This window comes from Haliotis rubra, unplaced genomic scaffold, assembly GCF_003918875.1.
Source record: "Haliotis rubra isolate DU_JTF1 unplaced genomic scaffold, ASM391887v1 Scf344, whole genome shotgun sequence".
Taxonomy (NCBI): Eukaryota; Metazoa; Mollusca; class Gastropoda; order Lepetellida; family Haliotidae; genus Haliotis; species Haliotis rubra.
The window spans coordinates 814,070-827,849 of NW_025767018.1; the positions used below are offsets into that span (position 1 = coordinate 814,070).

Consider the following 13,780-nt stretch of genomic DNA (forward strand, 5'->3'; position numbering starts at 1 on the left):
CCTAGAAAATCTTGACTTTCTGTCGGGTTATGTATGGGCAGTCCATTGGAATGTGACAGATTAGAGGAAACACATCACTGATACGATCTGCCCTCAGAATGTCCGAGAGCTAAACCAGCGCTACTGGGCAATCAGAAGTGGTGCCAGTTTGTTGTAGACGGTCTCGCAAGTCATACACAGTACGACGGCTGCATCCCATTGCTCTTGCGACGTCAATAACTGATCTTCCCGCTTGCAACATGCCAACGGCACGTTCACGTTGCAGATTTGTCAATCGTGGCATTTCAAGTACCGTTAGAACTGTGGTTTAAAAGTGTTTTTTCAATTCTTGAGGCCAATGCAAACATGTGCATATGAAGAAAACTTCGATGTGAAGATCATGTGATCGAATGCACGTGCAAAACCTGATTTGGCACTAACATCATTTGCACGACGAATGGATGGGTTTGAGTGGGTTTTGCTAACGTTTTTCTAGAGTCGAAAGATAGGGATCACATTTCGGATACATAGATGAATCATCAGAGAAAAATTATTCAGTATTTTTCTAATTACATTTTGTGAAGTTTCTTTTTTTGACTCAGTATAGATGCCAGAATACCTAAAGTTTCTACAAATATAGTATTACTATATATTGGCACCACTTCTGATTGCCCAAGGTCGGGTCGTCCAGTGTGACGTCACGAGCAGAAGAACGTCAATTTGTCCTAGGTCACCTACGTGACAGATTTCTGCCGGCTACACGAACCAGGGCTGAGATGTCCTCACAGACCTTTCAAAATCGGTTGCGGGCTGCCAATCTCCATTCTCGACGTCCATATCGTGGGCAAATATTGACGCCGTTTCATCAATGTCAACGTCTGCTGTGGGCCCAACGTCATCTCTGATGGACCCAGAGAGACTGGAATCGAGTCGTCTTTAGCGATGAATCCAGGTTTACCCTCAGATTCGCGGACGGCAGGCATAGAGTGTCTGGAGACGATGTCATAAACGGTATGCCCAATGTTGTGTACAGGAAGTCGACAGATTCGGGGACGGAAGTTGCATGGTGTTGGGTGCTTTCTGTGGGAACAACCGTTCCCGACTTCTGGCCATCCATGGAAACCTCACAGCTGCTGCTTACCGCGACCAGGTGCTCAGTCCTGAACTCGTTCCTTTCATGGCGGCTCATGGCCCAGGTCTACAGTTCCAGCACGATAATGCTCGGCCGCATACCGCGATGTTGATACGAAATTTCCTTCAAAACGCTGGAATCAACGTCATGGACTGGCCATCGAGGTCCCCTGACCTTAATCCAATAGAGCACGTTTGGGATGCACTTGGGAGAAGGCTTCGTGGTCTTAGGAACCAACATCAGAATTTGCAGGAACTTGGCGCCGCCTTGCAAGAGCAATGGCGCAGAATCCCCAACCACGTGTTCACAAGCATCAGGCAGTCGATGAGGAGACGGTGTTTGGCAGTGGTGTGAATGCGCGGGGAGGCTATACACGATATTGAACTGAGAAATTTCGCATTTTTATTCTTGTGACTTGACATTCTGTATACCCATGTTTTGGAATGGCGGTGTAGCCTAATGGAACTGATTATGGCACTGTCAGTGTATCGAGTACATCACACAGACCTCAGCAATGAAATAATAACAATTTAACCATCTTACCATCTCTTGTTCTTTTATAGTGCCCTGAAGAAAGAATGTAAAGTTTCTTTTTTGACTCAGTATATATCAATTTGTAGTACTTTTGGAACCGGTGATTCCAGAGGTATAAATGACAACTGGGAAGAGCTATTAATGGCATATTCTAAACAGTAAACCGTATTTACAGAAGTGGCAAGTGCGCTAATGCTCCAGACTCCATGCTCCAGACTCCAGTCCAAGACTCCACTCCAAGCCTCCACCCCATATTTTACAGTATGCCATACACAATGGGGATGGGGAGCTGAAAGTATGGTGTAACAGCAACTAAGAAGATGATGACGCACAGAGAGAGCTATCATGAATTTATTATGTACGCACTTGGGCAGAAACCTTCCTGTCAATATATCACAATATGTATTGCAATATCTCTTAAATTATTGCAATATATTGCAATATGAAAATCAGGGCAATATCCAGCCCTAATTGTAATGCAACAAATAGGTGTCTGGTATATCTCCCCAGTAGAAATGTGAGTTACTTTCATTTGTGCAAGACATCCAGAAAGTGAATGCAAAGATTCCTTTCAATGGTGTATCTATTCTATTTTCGTATGTGCAAATGTTTGCAGCATCACAGTCTCAAACATATGCAGTTTCATTATCAACATTTGTGTTGGAATAGTCTGGTTCTTCCAGAGTAATACAGTATAACAATATATTGTCCTACACTAAAGCAAATTCAGGTGAGCAGAGTTACAATGGAATTACTCAAAGAGTAACTGAGTTATGTCTCTTCTCTCTCAAAGTGAAATGTATACTGAACCACAAAAGAAACATAGCCTTTCTAAACCAAATGCAAAATTTGGTTCTTACAAGGTGGTGTTTTTATTATGATTGTACCGTTTTGTTAAAGGTCACATGCAACCAAAAAATCAAACCTAATTACAACACAATTATCAGTTATTTATGACATATAATATACATTGCTGGTTATGAAAAAACATATAAACAAACTTATAAGCGTACAATCGCAAATCAAAAGTGCAATAGTGTGTACTTGGGTTTACTTCCCAAGAAACGAAGCAGCCGGGATACCGAACCCAGTCAGAGTGGGTGGGTGTGCACTCAAGTGTAACGGCTGGTTCATTTGCAGATGCCCTCACGGCTCATTGTGTGTGTATATACAGAGATGTTGGGCTCATTTTTTGTGTATAACATTTTACAATCAACAGACATCATAACATGTCATGTGTTCAAGTATCACACCTGCCTGTCTGTGTAATTACATAATGTGACACAGACCGAACTCGGGCCATAAATCAATGCATTTTGTTTATGGTGTATAGCCTGATTGGTGTTAAGTTCAAATTGCATGTTGTCAGTGATAGCAGCTGTGTATTAAATATTGTCATTAGCAGACAGACAGACAGGCAGACACAAAAGTGTCAATAAAACAAGACATTGAGTTTTGTCTGTGACGACATATCTATATCACAGTTAGAAATTGTGTCAACGCTAAATAATGACATTGCTTTCAAGTATCGAACTGAGAAAGTGACTCAGTAAGAAGAACATGTGGTGAAATAGACAAATGAAATTATATAAACAGTTAATTTACTGTCATAACATATAAACAGCTCGCGCCTGTGAGATATCAACAAAACATTAGAAAAATAGCTCACACTAAAGCCTTCACCGAGTATTTACCAGACAACCCGTTTCCAAGCTGTGCGAACCTATTTCACTGCGCACGTGCTATGAGCGCAGCCCAGCTGTTGAAACCAGTTTTCCCCCGAAAAGTCGGGGGAATATTAGTGAAATGTTTGAACTCCGATTTCGCGCGTTTTTTTTCATCGCGTTATTTTTCAACTTTATAAGTTGAATTTGCATTTTTGACGATTTGTTTCGGTAAGTCCATACCGAAAGGTATCAGAATCTGCAAAGTTGTTTTTTACGTTGCATGTGACATTTAACATGTTTTTCAATTCAAATTGACAGTTATTACCAACATCAGAGTCTTTTTCTGATGAAAAGGCACATCAACCAAACGCACCGAAAAAGGCAGACATGGTAAAAGGTTCTGTAAGACATTTGTGAAAATGAAAATGCATGTACATGTCATGACAACCCTACCAGTGAAATAGAGGTGTCCAAAACTCGCCTGAAGTCATTTTTGTTTTGACACAATCACCAGGCCACAACTTGTGAGAGATCAGAAGAATCAAGTCTTGGGACGATTGCATTTGCAAGTTCTCCAGACTTCAGGAGGGTAGCCAATCATTTTAATGTTCATGTTAGGACAATCTATCGACTGAAGGAGTGGTATCAGGTCACTAACAGCATCCAAGACCGTCCACGCAGTGGGCAACCTTTAGTAACATCAGAAAGTGAATACCAACAGATTGTGAGCCATCATCAGCAGGATCGCGTCCCCAGAGGAAGTAAACAGCACGCCAGACCAGTGGGACCCACAACAGACCCATCGATGCCTAAACAGTGCGACGACGTTTGCGCGGATGAAACCTCTGCTGTGACAGACCATACCGTAGTCTCACCGCTCATTACCGCCATAATCAACAGCAATGGGCAACTCTGCATCGAAATTGACGTTATCGACAATGGAGAACTGTGCTTTTTATCTCATGAAAGCCGATATTGTGTTTCGACAGTCGATGGCAGAGTGAGAGTATGGTGACGGTGTGGGGAACTGTTTTCCAATGAGTTTATTGTTGAAAGAGATTCGTGGGGTGGTCCAAGCATCATGGTGTGGGGTGCAATCGGTCTGAACTAGTTAGTTGACACCATGGTGTCCCAGAATCTCTGTCCAGGATGAGGAAATGATGTGACAGCTGCTCACTATATTGACCAAGTCATAAGACCCCACGTTGTACCACATTTTGGATGTTACAGAAATCACATCTTCCAGCAAGACATTGCTCGTGTCCACAATGCCAGAGCAAGATTGGACTTCCTAAGACAACATGACATCCAAAACCTACAGTGGCCTGCACTCAGTCCGGATTTAAGTCCAACAGAACACCTTTGGGACGAGATTCAAAGAAGATTGAATGACCTCCAACCATGGCTGACAACTGCGGCTGGACTTGATCTGGCATTTCACAGAATATGGACCCTAGTGCCTATGGCCTTCACCAACCATTCCAATTCATTCCATGTACAGACGATGCAATGCTTTCATCGATGCCCATGGAGGCCACATACAAAACTGACTTTTAGGTATTTTAATTGTACCAGTTTTGGTGATTTTGTTTGTGTGAACTCTAAATGTATTCCCGAAAATGTGTTAACCACAATTGTCAAGTTTGAACTCGATCCTCCGTTTTGATTGTTAATTAGAGTGAATTAAAGTGTGTGAGCTTTAAGAGACCGCTATCGGTGCAACATTTCTTTTGTGGTTCAGTATAAGAAACAGTATATTTATTTATAATGTTTACCTAATAATTACAAAGAGTCCCATAACTCTCTGAATTTAAAAAAAATAACAAAAAACCTGACACCAAGTATACTCTCTTGCTTTAGGATCGGTTATAGTGACCTACACCTTGACATGTATAGGTTATAGTAACCTACACCTTGACATGTATAGGTTATAGTGACCTACACCTTGACATGTATAGGTTATAGTTAGGTTATAGTAACCTACACCTTGACATGTATAGGTTATAGTGACCACACCTTGACATGTATAGGTTATAGTGACCTACACCTTGACATGTATAATGGACATATATTGGACCGGCCAGTCTGTCCCTGCTTATATCAACACATTCATATGGCTTGATGCCTGTGTGAATCCTCAAGCGTTTCTGCAGATGACCTGATCGTGTAAATGTTTTCTGACACAAAGCACTGGTATGGCTTTATTCCACTGTGAATCCTCATGTGGTCTGCAGAGTACCTGACTGTGTTTATATCAATATTTCAGAATTTCTATGAAGAGATGGGACCTTGTATTGAATTACCTTACTCCATGTGAATCAAAGAGGAAAACTATGTGAGAAGAATAGTGAATTACTGGAATATTGGAATATTGGACAGAGTGAAATAAATGTGTATTTTTTAAATATGAAAACATTATTTGTTTTAGATTTTTGTTACAACATGAATTATATACATGCAGGGGAGGTATATTGGTACATTTTTAGTGAAATAACACAACTGTCATTTTAATTACTTCACTGGAAATGATAGCAAGGTATGTCTTAATAATCTTTTGTCCTTCAGTAAACATGGAAAGGTAATAAACTTATTAATAATCTAATCAAGTTATTAATAATTATTTCATTAATTACATAGGATTACTATGATCTTAAGGCAGAACTAGGCAAACAAACTATACATATTATAGTAGAACAATCACTGGGTATTAACCTAGTTTGTTGGCTCCTGCCATAAGACATCTTTGGTTTGTTTTAATCCAATATTTACTAAAAGGATATTGCTGAAAGTGATTACTAGTATCATAACTCATAATAAAGTTATTTCAACATCCAGAGAATTTGAAAAATCAAAGGTTTGCAGGAAGTAAAGGTTTCAGGACATTTTCATATGTGTTTTTCGAAACTTTTCTTATGACTTAACCAATTTATTAAAAACTTACCTTTTTTATAACAATTAGTAAGTATCTCAGATCAAATAGATCAAAATTAGACTTATATCTTCTGGGCATATTGATTCATATCCAATAAAACAAAGATTATCATTGTTTAAAGGGCAAGTTTACAAGAAAATTACTCTTTTTGTCTTCCACTTTTTCATCATAAGAAATGTTTGTTAAGTAGTTTCATAGCCAAAACAATACACATATCAGAAGTAACTAATATATTTTTTGTGTTATATCGATTCAAAGTTTCCACATTTACCAAGTGTTTTATTTCCACAATGAACACACCATGGCTTATGTCCCTTGGAAATGACGTCTTGGTGCTCAAATGATAAACGAATGACGTTGTTAGAATTTATTAGGTCTACCCATTTCACGCGGTGCAGATATAGGTGTGGTTCTTGTGTCTCGATGCGCAGGCTACCGTTTTAATCCACCTGTTGCCTGGCCGTCAGCTGGCCATGTGGTCAGTCCCATACTGTTACATTGTACAAAAAGTGTTACCACATAACCAAATTGTATAACATTCAACCTGAGTCGGTCTTTCCAACCAGCAAGAACTCCTTTCACCAAAACTCAAAGGTATATGCACTAAATCTAGCTTGCCATCAGTGAATGTGAAGGCATTCTACATTTGGTACATTCCTACATAAAACGTACAATACATTTCCCCCCTCTTCAGCCTTCACTTAACTTTGATGTCAAAACCATCTCCAAATACATCACAAAGATAAATGCAGTTCGCAGTTTTGAATTCCGTTAAAATTCGTTTTTCTATGATGTCATCCGGTCATTGTTGGGCATATCTACTGAACGTTACATGCATCGTAAATCTCATCAGCTTTGACACATTACTTAATTACAATTCATTGCGTTTTGCGTCATTTATAATATGTGTTACTAGATAAATGTTGAATTTTACTGGGAGAATTAGTGGGTTATTTGGGTTTTTTTAAAATCCTGTATATTGTGGTCACCGGTATCTGTTGTTGTTTGATGGAATCACCAATTCTGAAACATCGTCGATGAACCGAGAATCGCTTTGAATATTTTGGAAATGTCAAAGTGACTTTTCAGACAGGGTGTTTATAAAATCATGTCACACGTTTGTCGGTTATGTTTTGCCCATTACATCACAACTATAATTCAAAACCATCTTCCTTACATGAATCCTTGAATTCCTCATACAGTTCAAAGTAAAATGACAAATGGTCTTTGCCACCAAAAACCAAGTGTCCCAGTGAAATCTAGCAAAATATATCAAGTGTCGCACTCTGAAAGTGCCAATCGTTTGAAAGGTAAACAAAGCCCATCTCAGATTATATATGTTACAGGGAATGTGTGAAACCAGGGATTTCACGTAATCCCTGAAAGAGTCAGTGATTTCATGAAATCCCTGAGACCCCCAGGGATTTCATGTATTCGCTAAAATTCCAGGGATTTCATGAAATTACTGAAATATTAGCTCAGGGATTCCATGAAATCCCTGTAAGCCCTTATTGAAATAGAGAACACCAAATTTATAATGCGAGTACAGAGTATATCCTGATAAAATTCATTTGTTGGGACAACATAGCCTGTTATTATACAAGCTATTACACTTCAGTAGCACATTAAAACATTTACCGGTACAAGGTATCGATTTACACTGGTTAGGACAACAGTTACATTTCTGGAAACCCTGACCACCACAATTCAACTCGAAAATCACAGCTGTGTGGAGAAACAGTCCATTGTCACATTATTCGTAGAAAGAAAATGTTGAGGACATACATGAAATATGTGCTTTGAAAAATACCTTTTCCTTCCCAAACCCATATCCCCAAGCTCTTCTTCAACAGCGGGATGATGTATATTCCAAGTTATTTCTATGAATGACCTAGTCTGTTTAAACTTAAACGTCTATTTTCAACAAAGAAAACGAATGATGCTATATCACTGTAAAATTTTGAGCCATTCCGTACGGAATTATGAGATACATTTGTGCCACAATATACAGAGTATAATATATGAATATTAAAAATGCAAAAAAAAGGGTACAAGTTACATTAAGAAGATATATACAAATTTGCAGTACGCTTTTTAAGAATATTAAGGCAGGTTTTCTGGACAAGCTAGAAGAAAACTAACTTTTTCAATATACCCAGATTTTTAAAAAAACATCTAAAAGACTTGTACATTTAGATTAAAGTTGCAATCGCTCATCAGCATACAAAGGACAATGCAATAAAACATGACACTCATCTTCAATAAAATCTTTACAGTTTCGATTCTAAGCGGCACTTCCACACATCTAAACCCGGTTGTTCAAAACTCGGTTATCTTTTAACCACTGGTTAAATACTCTTAACCGGCCGTTAAAGTTAACCAAGTGGTTAAAGCGTTTCTCAAAACCCGGTTATCTTTAACCCGCCGTTATCTTGGTGTTAAAGTTAACACACCTACGGACCGCCGCTAAATAGTTAACCGGGTTGTTTAACATCGGCAAGATGGCGTTGATCATTCAACCGAATGCTGCGTTCATGGTGCCGTTAAAGAACCAAGGACAAGAGAAAGTTTACAGAGCTTACGATTTAAACATTCTAGGCTATTCGGACAGTGAACTGCGTCGGCGTTACAGGTTTGGAAGGAGGTCTATCGAGTATTTGGTGGATACTTTAAGAGACGATCTTAAAAGACCAACAAATCGCGGACACGCACTTACAGTAGAGCAACAAGTTTTAATTGCCTTGCGATTTTATGCGAGTGGGAGTTTTCTCCAAGTGGTTGGGGATACCTTGGGTGTGGACAAGAGTTGTGTTTCACGAGTGGTTAGAGATGTCACTGATGCCCTCGTTGCACGCAAGGACGCTTACATTACTTGGCCAACCGACGCCGAGCACCTGCGTACTATACAGAGTGGATTCTACCAACTCGGTGGGTTTCCTAACGTAATAGGCTGCATAGATGGTACACACGTAAGAATCCAAGCTCCAACAAGAGATGAACCGGCTTATGTGAACAGAAAAGGTTACCACAGTATCAACGTTCAAGCTGTATGTGATCACGAAGGTAGATCTATAGTATGGCAATATACCTGAGAGTGACTTCCCTTGGTTTATATAAAATCCATTTCTGAAAAAAAATACGCAATGCGTGACATTCCAGAATGTGTTCAGTCAATTCATGTATTTTTTGTCTAAAGTTCACTTCATATCAACATATATGAATCATAAATTGTGAGGAATAACTGTAATCAATTTAATGATCGTAAAAATTGACAAGTACACTTAATTTGATGTATTTTAGTGAAATGAAGCACTAAAAAAATGTGACTTTATAAAGCTTGTATATACACCTGCTTTGCAGGAAGGTTAACAAACGTGTGTGCCAAGTGGCCAGGTGCAGCTCACAACAGCCACCTATTCCGGACATCTGCACTCTGTCATCATCTTGAGCAACACCACACAAGGATTGCTGACGGTTTCATTTTAGGAGACAACGGATACCCGTGTAGGCCTTTCCTCCTCACGCCCTACTTTAACCCCCATGGACAACCAGAACAGAGATACAACGACAGCCTATGTGCGACACGTGTGACAATTGAGAGGACATTCGGCAGGTGGAAACGACGTTTCCATGTCCTACACTCTGAGGTAATATTGATACTGAGTAAAGATATGTTTCAATCCTCAGAATTTTCTCACACATTAAATTACGAAGGAAAATATTATTATTACATAATATTATATATATATATACACATAAACACATATATAACATATACGTGCACACACACATACATACATACATACATACATACATACATGTACATATGTGTGTATATATAATATTGTATGTATGTATCTCATTATTATTGCAACAGGAATAGATATGCCTAGGAACAATCAATATCTAAAGGACAAAACAACACAAGTGTACTTGTAACATATAATTTATTCAATACAACACAAAATAATGCAAATTTAACAGATTATCAAATAATAACAATATAAAGATAAAGAATGATAAATACCCAAGATCTAAATTAAACTCTTAACAGAGGGGAAGTAAGTGTAGATCTCAACCATTCTTCAAGTTCACCCTCCATAATTTTCTTCTCGTGTATTACCCAATAAATTCCAACACTAAATAATTCAATGAAAAAAATAATCACAGTCCGATAGTGAAAACATATCTTTATTATTTCATATAAAAAATTCACTAATATGAAATTCAACATATTTCCTTTTCATTGAACAGTAAAAAGGATTTGCAGTAAACCTTATGTCAACACCTCCTTCTAAATATAATAGCTTTAAGCTCAACATCACACATTCCTTCTTTTTGTTGGGAAAAATATATATTGCAATGTAAGACATCATAATAATTTATTGAAATATTTAGTTGTTATTTCATTATATCACATTGAACACTGGAAAAATAACAACACCTCAAAGTCCCAGAGGTAATGGCCCAAGGAATATCCTTAGCCTGATTATACCTTCTCTTATAAGTGTGTAATGCACTACTTTAATACTGTATGGGTTATGCTAGACTATAATGTTTGCTATGCCATCACTGATATTCCATTGTATTACATTATAGTGTTGGGAACTGGTTAAAATCTCACAATTGATGATTGGTTCATTACAACCGATCAATCATCGAAGAAAATATAGAAAAAAACATGTAGTTCTTTTGGGTTTTTGGCAAATTGCACAAAATCCATTTACAAATTTTACATCTTTAAAGGATGACTAGTATGTTAGGAACATAACTTTCCTGGAATCTGTATGATAAATTCAATCATGACAAGGAACGAGCTTGTAGTAGTTATGAAATGTAACATACTAAACCAACCTTGTGAAAAATGTTGTGAATATACTTTCTCTTGTAAGTGTACTACACACTACCTGCTGTATATGTCATGCTAGTCCATGTTGCTTGCTGTGCCAACACTGTTACTCCATCAAACCAAACTTATATACTTTTGTATATGCTCCACTGAAATGAATGAAAATATTTGGGAATAAAAAATATTGAAATATTTTGTTCAACATCCCTGAAATATCCCAATATGAAATTAATATTGTCCATTAATTACATACATGTACTGAAATATCCAATATGAAATTAATATTGTCCATTAATTACATGTACAGTATATATGTATCAAATATCTATTTGGATATGTATGTGTAAAATCTCATAATTGAAATACATTATGAAATTAAATATTTAATAATTCATTATGAAGCTCAAATGTTCATGAATTTACCTAAGTGTTACTGAAAAATGACATACAAAAAAGTAAAATATGTATTATTCCTTCGAAATAGGTGAGGATGGAACCAAGCCGAGTGTGTTGCATTGTTGTTGCTTGTGCTGTCCTGCACAACATTGCTATTGACATGTGTGAGCCTGATGATGACAGAGCCAACATAGATGAGCAGCCACCAGTTGAGGCATATGGAGGAAGACATGATGGCAAGGGGATCAGAGATCATATTGCTAGGACATTTTTTGCACAATAAAGTGACTTAAACCTATTGACATTTCAAATGTTGCTAACAAAAACTTTTAAAAGCAAAGTAATTAGTGGATAATATCATGTAATGTTCTGTTAACAGGCTAGTTTATTGTGATTGTGATTAAAGTGAGAAGAAATGTTGTGTTGATTGTAATCCTTTCCTATAACTTGACTAAAGTATTTTAAAATACACTGATAGCTATCACCTATGTGTTTATACCTATGTTACTTCAGTATGGAACTAACTATTTCAACATGGACATGAGAAGCTTTGATGAGCTGTCCATATATTCACTAGTACTGTCAAGACTTTTTTCCAAGAGTGTAATCTGCAAAGCAAGTTTTCTTTTTTTCATTGCTTGAAGTTCAAGTTCCCCTGTCAGCACTTGTTGCTGGAGCTGGTATACTTTATCAACAACACCATGCTCTTTCCTGCTGAACATTTTAGATCTTGATTTTGAGGATTTACCACTTGTTCGCGGGCTTGATGTTGATGTCGATGCTGACGTCGGTGCTGGTGTTGATGTCGATGCTGATGTCGATGATGATGTCGGTGCTGACGTCAGTGCTGATGAGGATGCTGATGTCAATGCTGACGTCGGTGCTAATGTCGATGCTGATGTTGATGGCTGTGCAGCTTCCTCAGGGTTGATAATGGGAGGTGGTGTCAGTATTCCTGATTCTGGAGGAATATCAGCCTCTAACAGATTGCATGTGCTTTCCTCATTGCCTGAAAATGTTTCAATTTTTGTTAAATGTCAGAACTTAACATCAATCTTTGAATTAAGGCAAATCTAAATTTAGTGATTCAAATTAAATTTAACATATATATGATTACTTTGTCATTTATTTGTTTTTTCATTGTTAAATGTAATGCAAACTGAAATGTTGAATGATCAGGATCTATATATTTTATCAACTTTAATTAAAATACACTTTTAAATTTGGTAGAGATAATGAAAATAATGTATACAAGCATGACCTATAGGGATTAAATTACAGTTTAATTTAAACAGAAACACGTTAATGATAAGTATTTTTTTAACATGTAATTCTACCTTACATAAGTCTAATTTCAATACGTAAAATTTAAGCAATCTTGTTTTTTCGTATTTTGGGTACTCACCACGCACCTACCACTGACACGAATGACTGAGTTTTGGTTACGCCTGGTAATTATATGGATACTCTAGCAATATCGACAAAAACTTTGGATCGACCACTTGTAGAATATTGAGAAAATTGCATGCACCAATTACATCTATGATCTTGTGTTGTCGAAGGACTAAAACAATTTTTACAATTATGGGCTCGTTGTACCAGTGAGGTTGAAAATAATCGTTCTAGATAGGATATTAGAAGCTACTCACAGTGTCTCAAAGATTGAATTTGTTGAACAAATATATATTATATTCCCCACAATGCAGACTGTAACCTTTCGCTTTCAAATGCAGCTTATCACGATTGAACATTGACAACATCTCTCACCCCAAATACACCAAGTTCAAGGTCGCCATTTACTAAAAATAGAGTGTAAACACAGCGTGCAGTGACAGACGACACAAGTGATATAAGGCTTGAGAAAGCGATCGGATTCTGAGGTAGATCTATTCATTAAAAAATATTATAAAACAATTGTCGGTCATGAAAATAGTGCGTCAACTATGTTAAACTTCCATTGAAACTTACTTTCATTAAACCCCGTTTCGACTCCACCGAACACTCCGCTGAAGCTGGCTGTGTCCCGCATGATCTCGATTATTCGAGTAGTCGCCTGGCTGGGCTCTGGTGGGGGGCGGGCCACCTCCCGTCTTCCTTGCCTGCATACGAAAGTCTGTAAATACTTTCTTTGCCTTACGGGCCATATTTGTCCATTTTTCTTTCACCTCGTCAACGGTTCGTGAAGCAACGCCTCTCGTATTGACTTCTTTGGTAATTTGCATCCAAATTTGATTTTTCTTTTTTCTAGTTACCTCGTTACTGTGCTTTTCATTTAATATTTTCGAATTGCC

The 13,780-nt window shown here is 37.7% G+C and overlaps 3 protein-coding genes across 4 annotated transcripts in view; 1 reads left to right on the top strand and 2 right to left on the bottom strand.

Annotated features, from left to right (window-relative positions):
• The window catches only part of LOC124284772 (gastrula zinc finger protein XlCGF8.2DB-like), a 54,480-nt gene that overhangs the window by 10,534 nt on the left and 30,166 nt on the right, over window positions 1–13,780 (bottom strand). The window lies entirely within an intron of this gene.
• Window positions 8,563–11,772, top strand: LOC124284741 (putative nuclease HARBI1). The gene is made up of 3 exons (XM_046720845.1): window positions 8,563–9,307; window positions 9,605–9,891; window positions 11,578–11,772. The coding sequence occupies exons 1-3, from the start codon at window positions 8,746–8,748 to the stop codon at window positions 11,770–11,772; spliced, it is 1,044 nt and encodes a 347-aa protein (XP_046576801.1). The 5' UTR covers window positions 8,563–8,745.
• LOC124284776 (putative protein TPRXL) lies at window positions 11,573–13,546 on the bottom strand. Its single transcript, XM_046720891.1, has 2 exons — window positions 13,458–13,546; window positions 11,573–12,498 (listed from the first exon to the last, which is right to left on the bottom strand). Exons 1-2 carry the CDS (start codon window positions 13,516–13,518, stop codon window positions 12,014–12,016), a joined length of 546 nt encoding a protein of 181 aa, XP_046576847.1. The 5' UTR covers window positions 13,519–13,546; the 3' UTR covers window positions 11,573–12,013.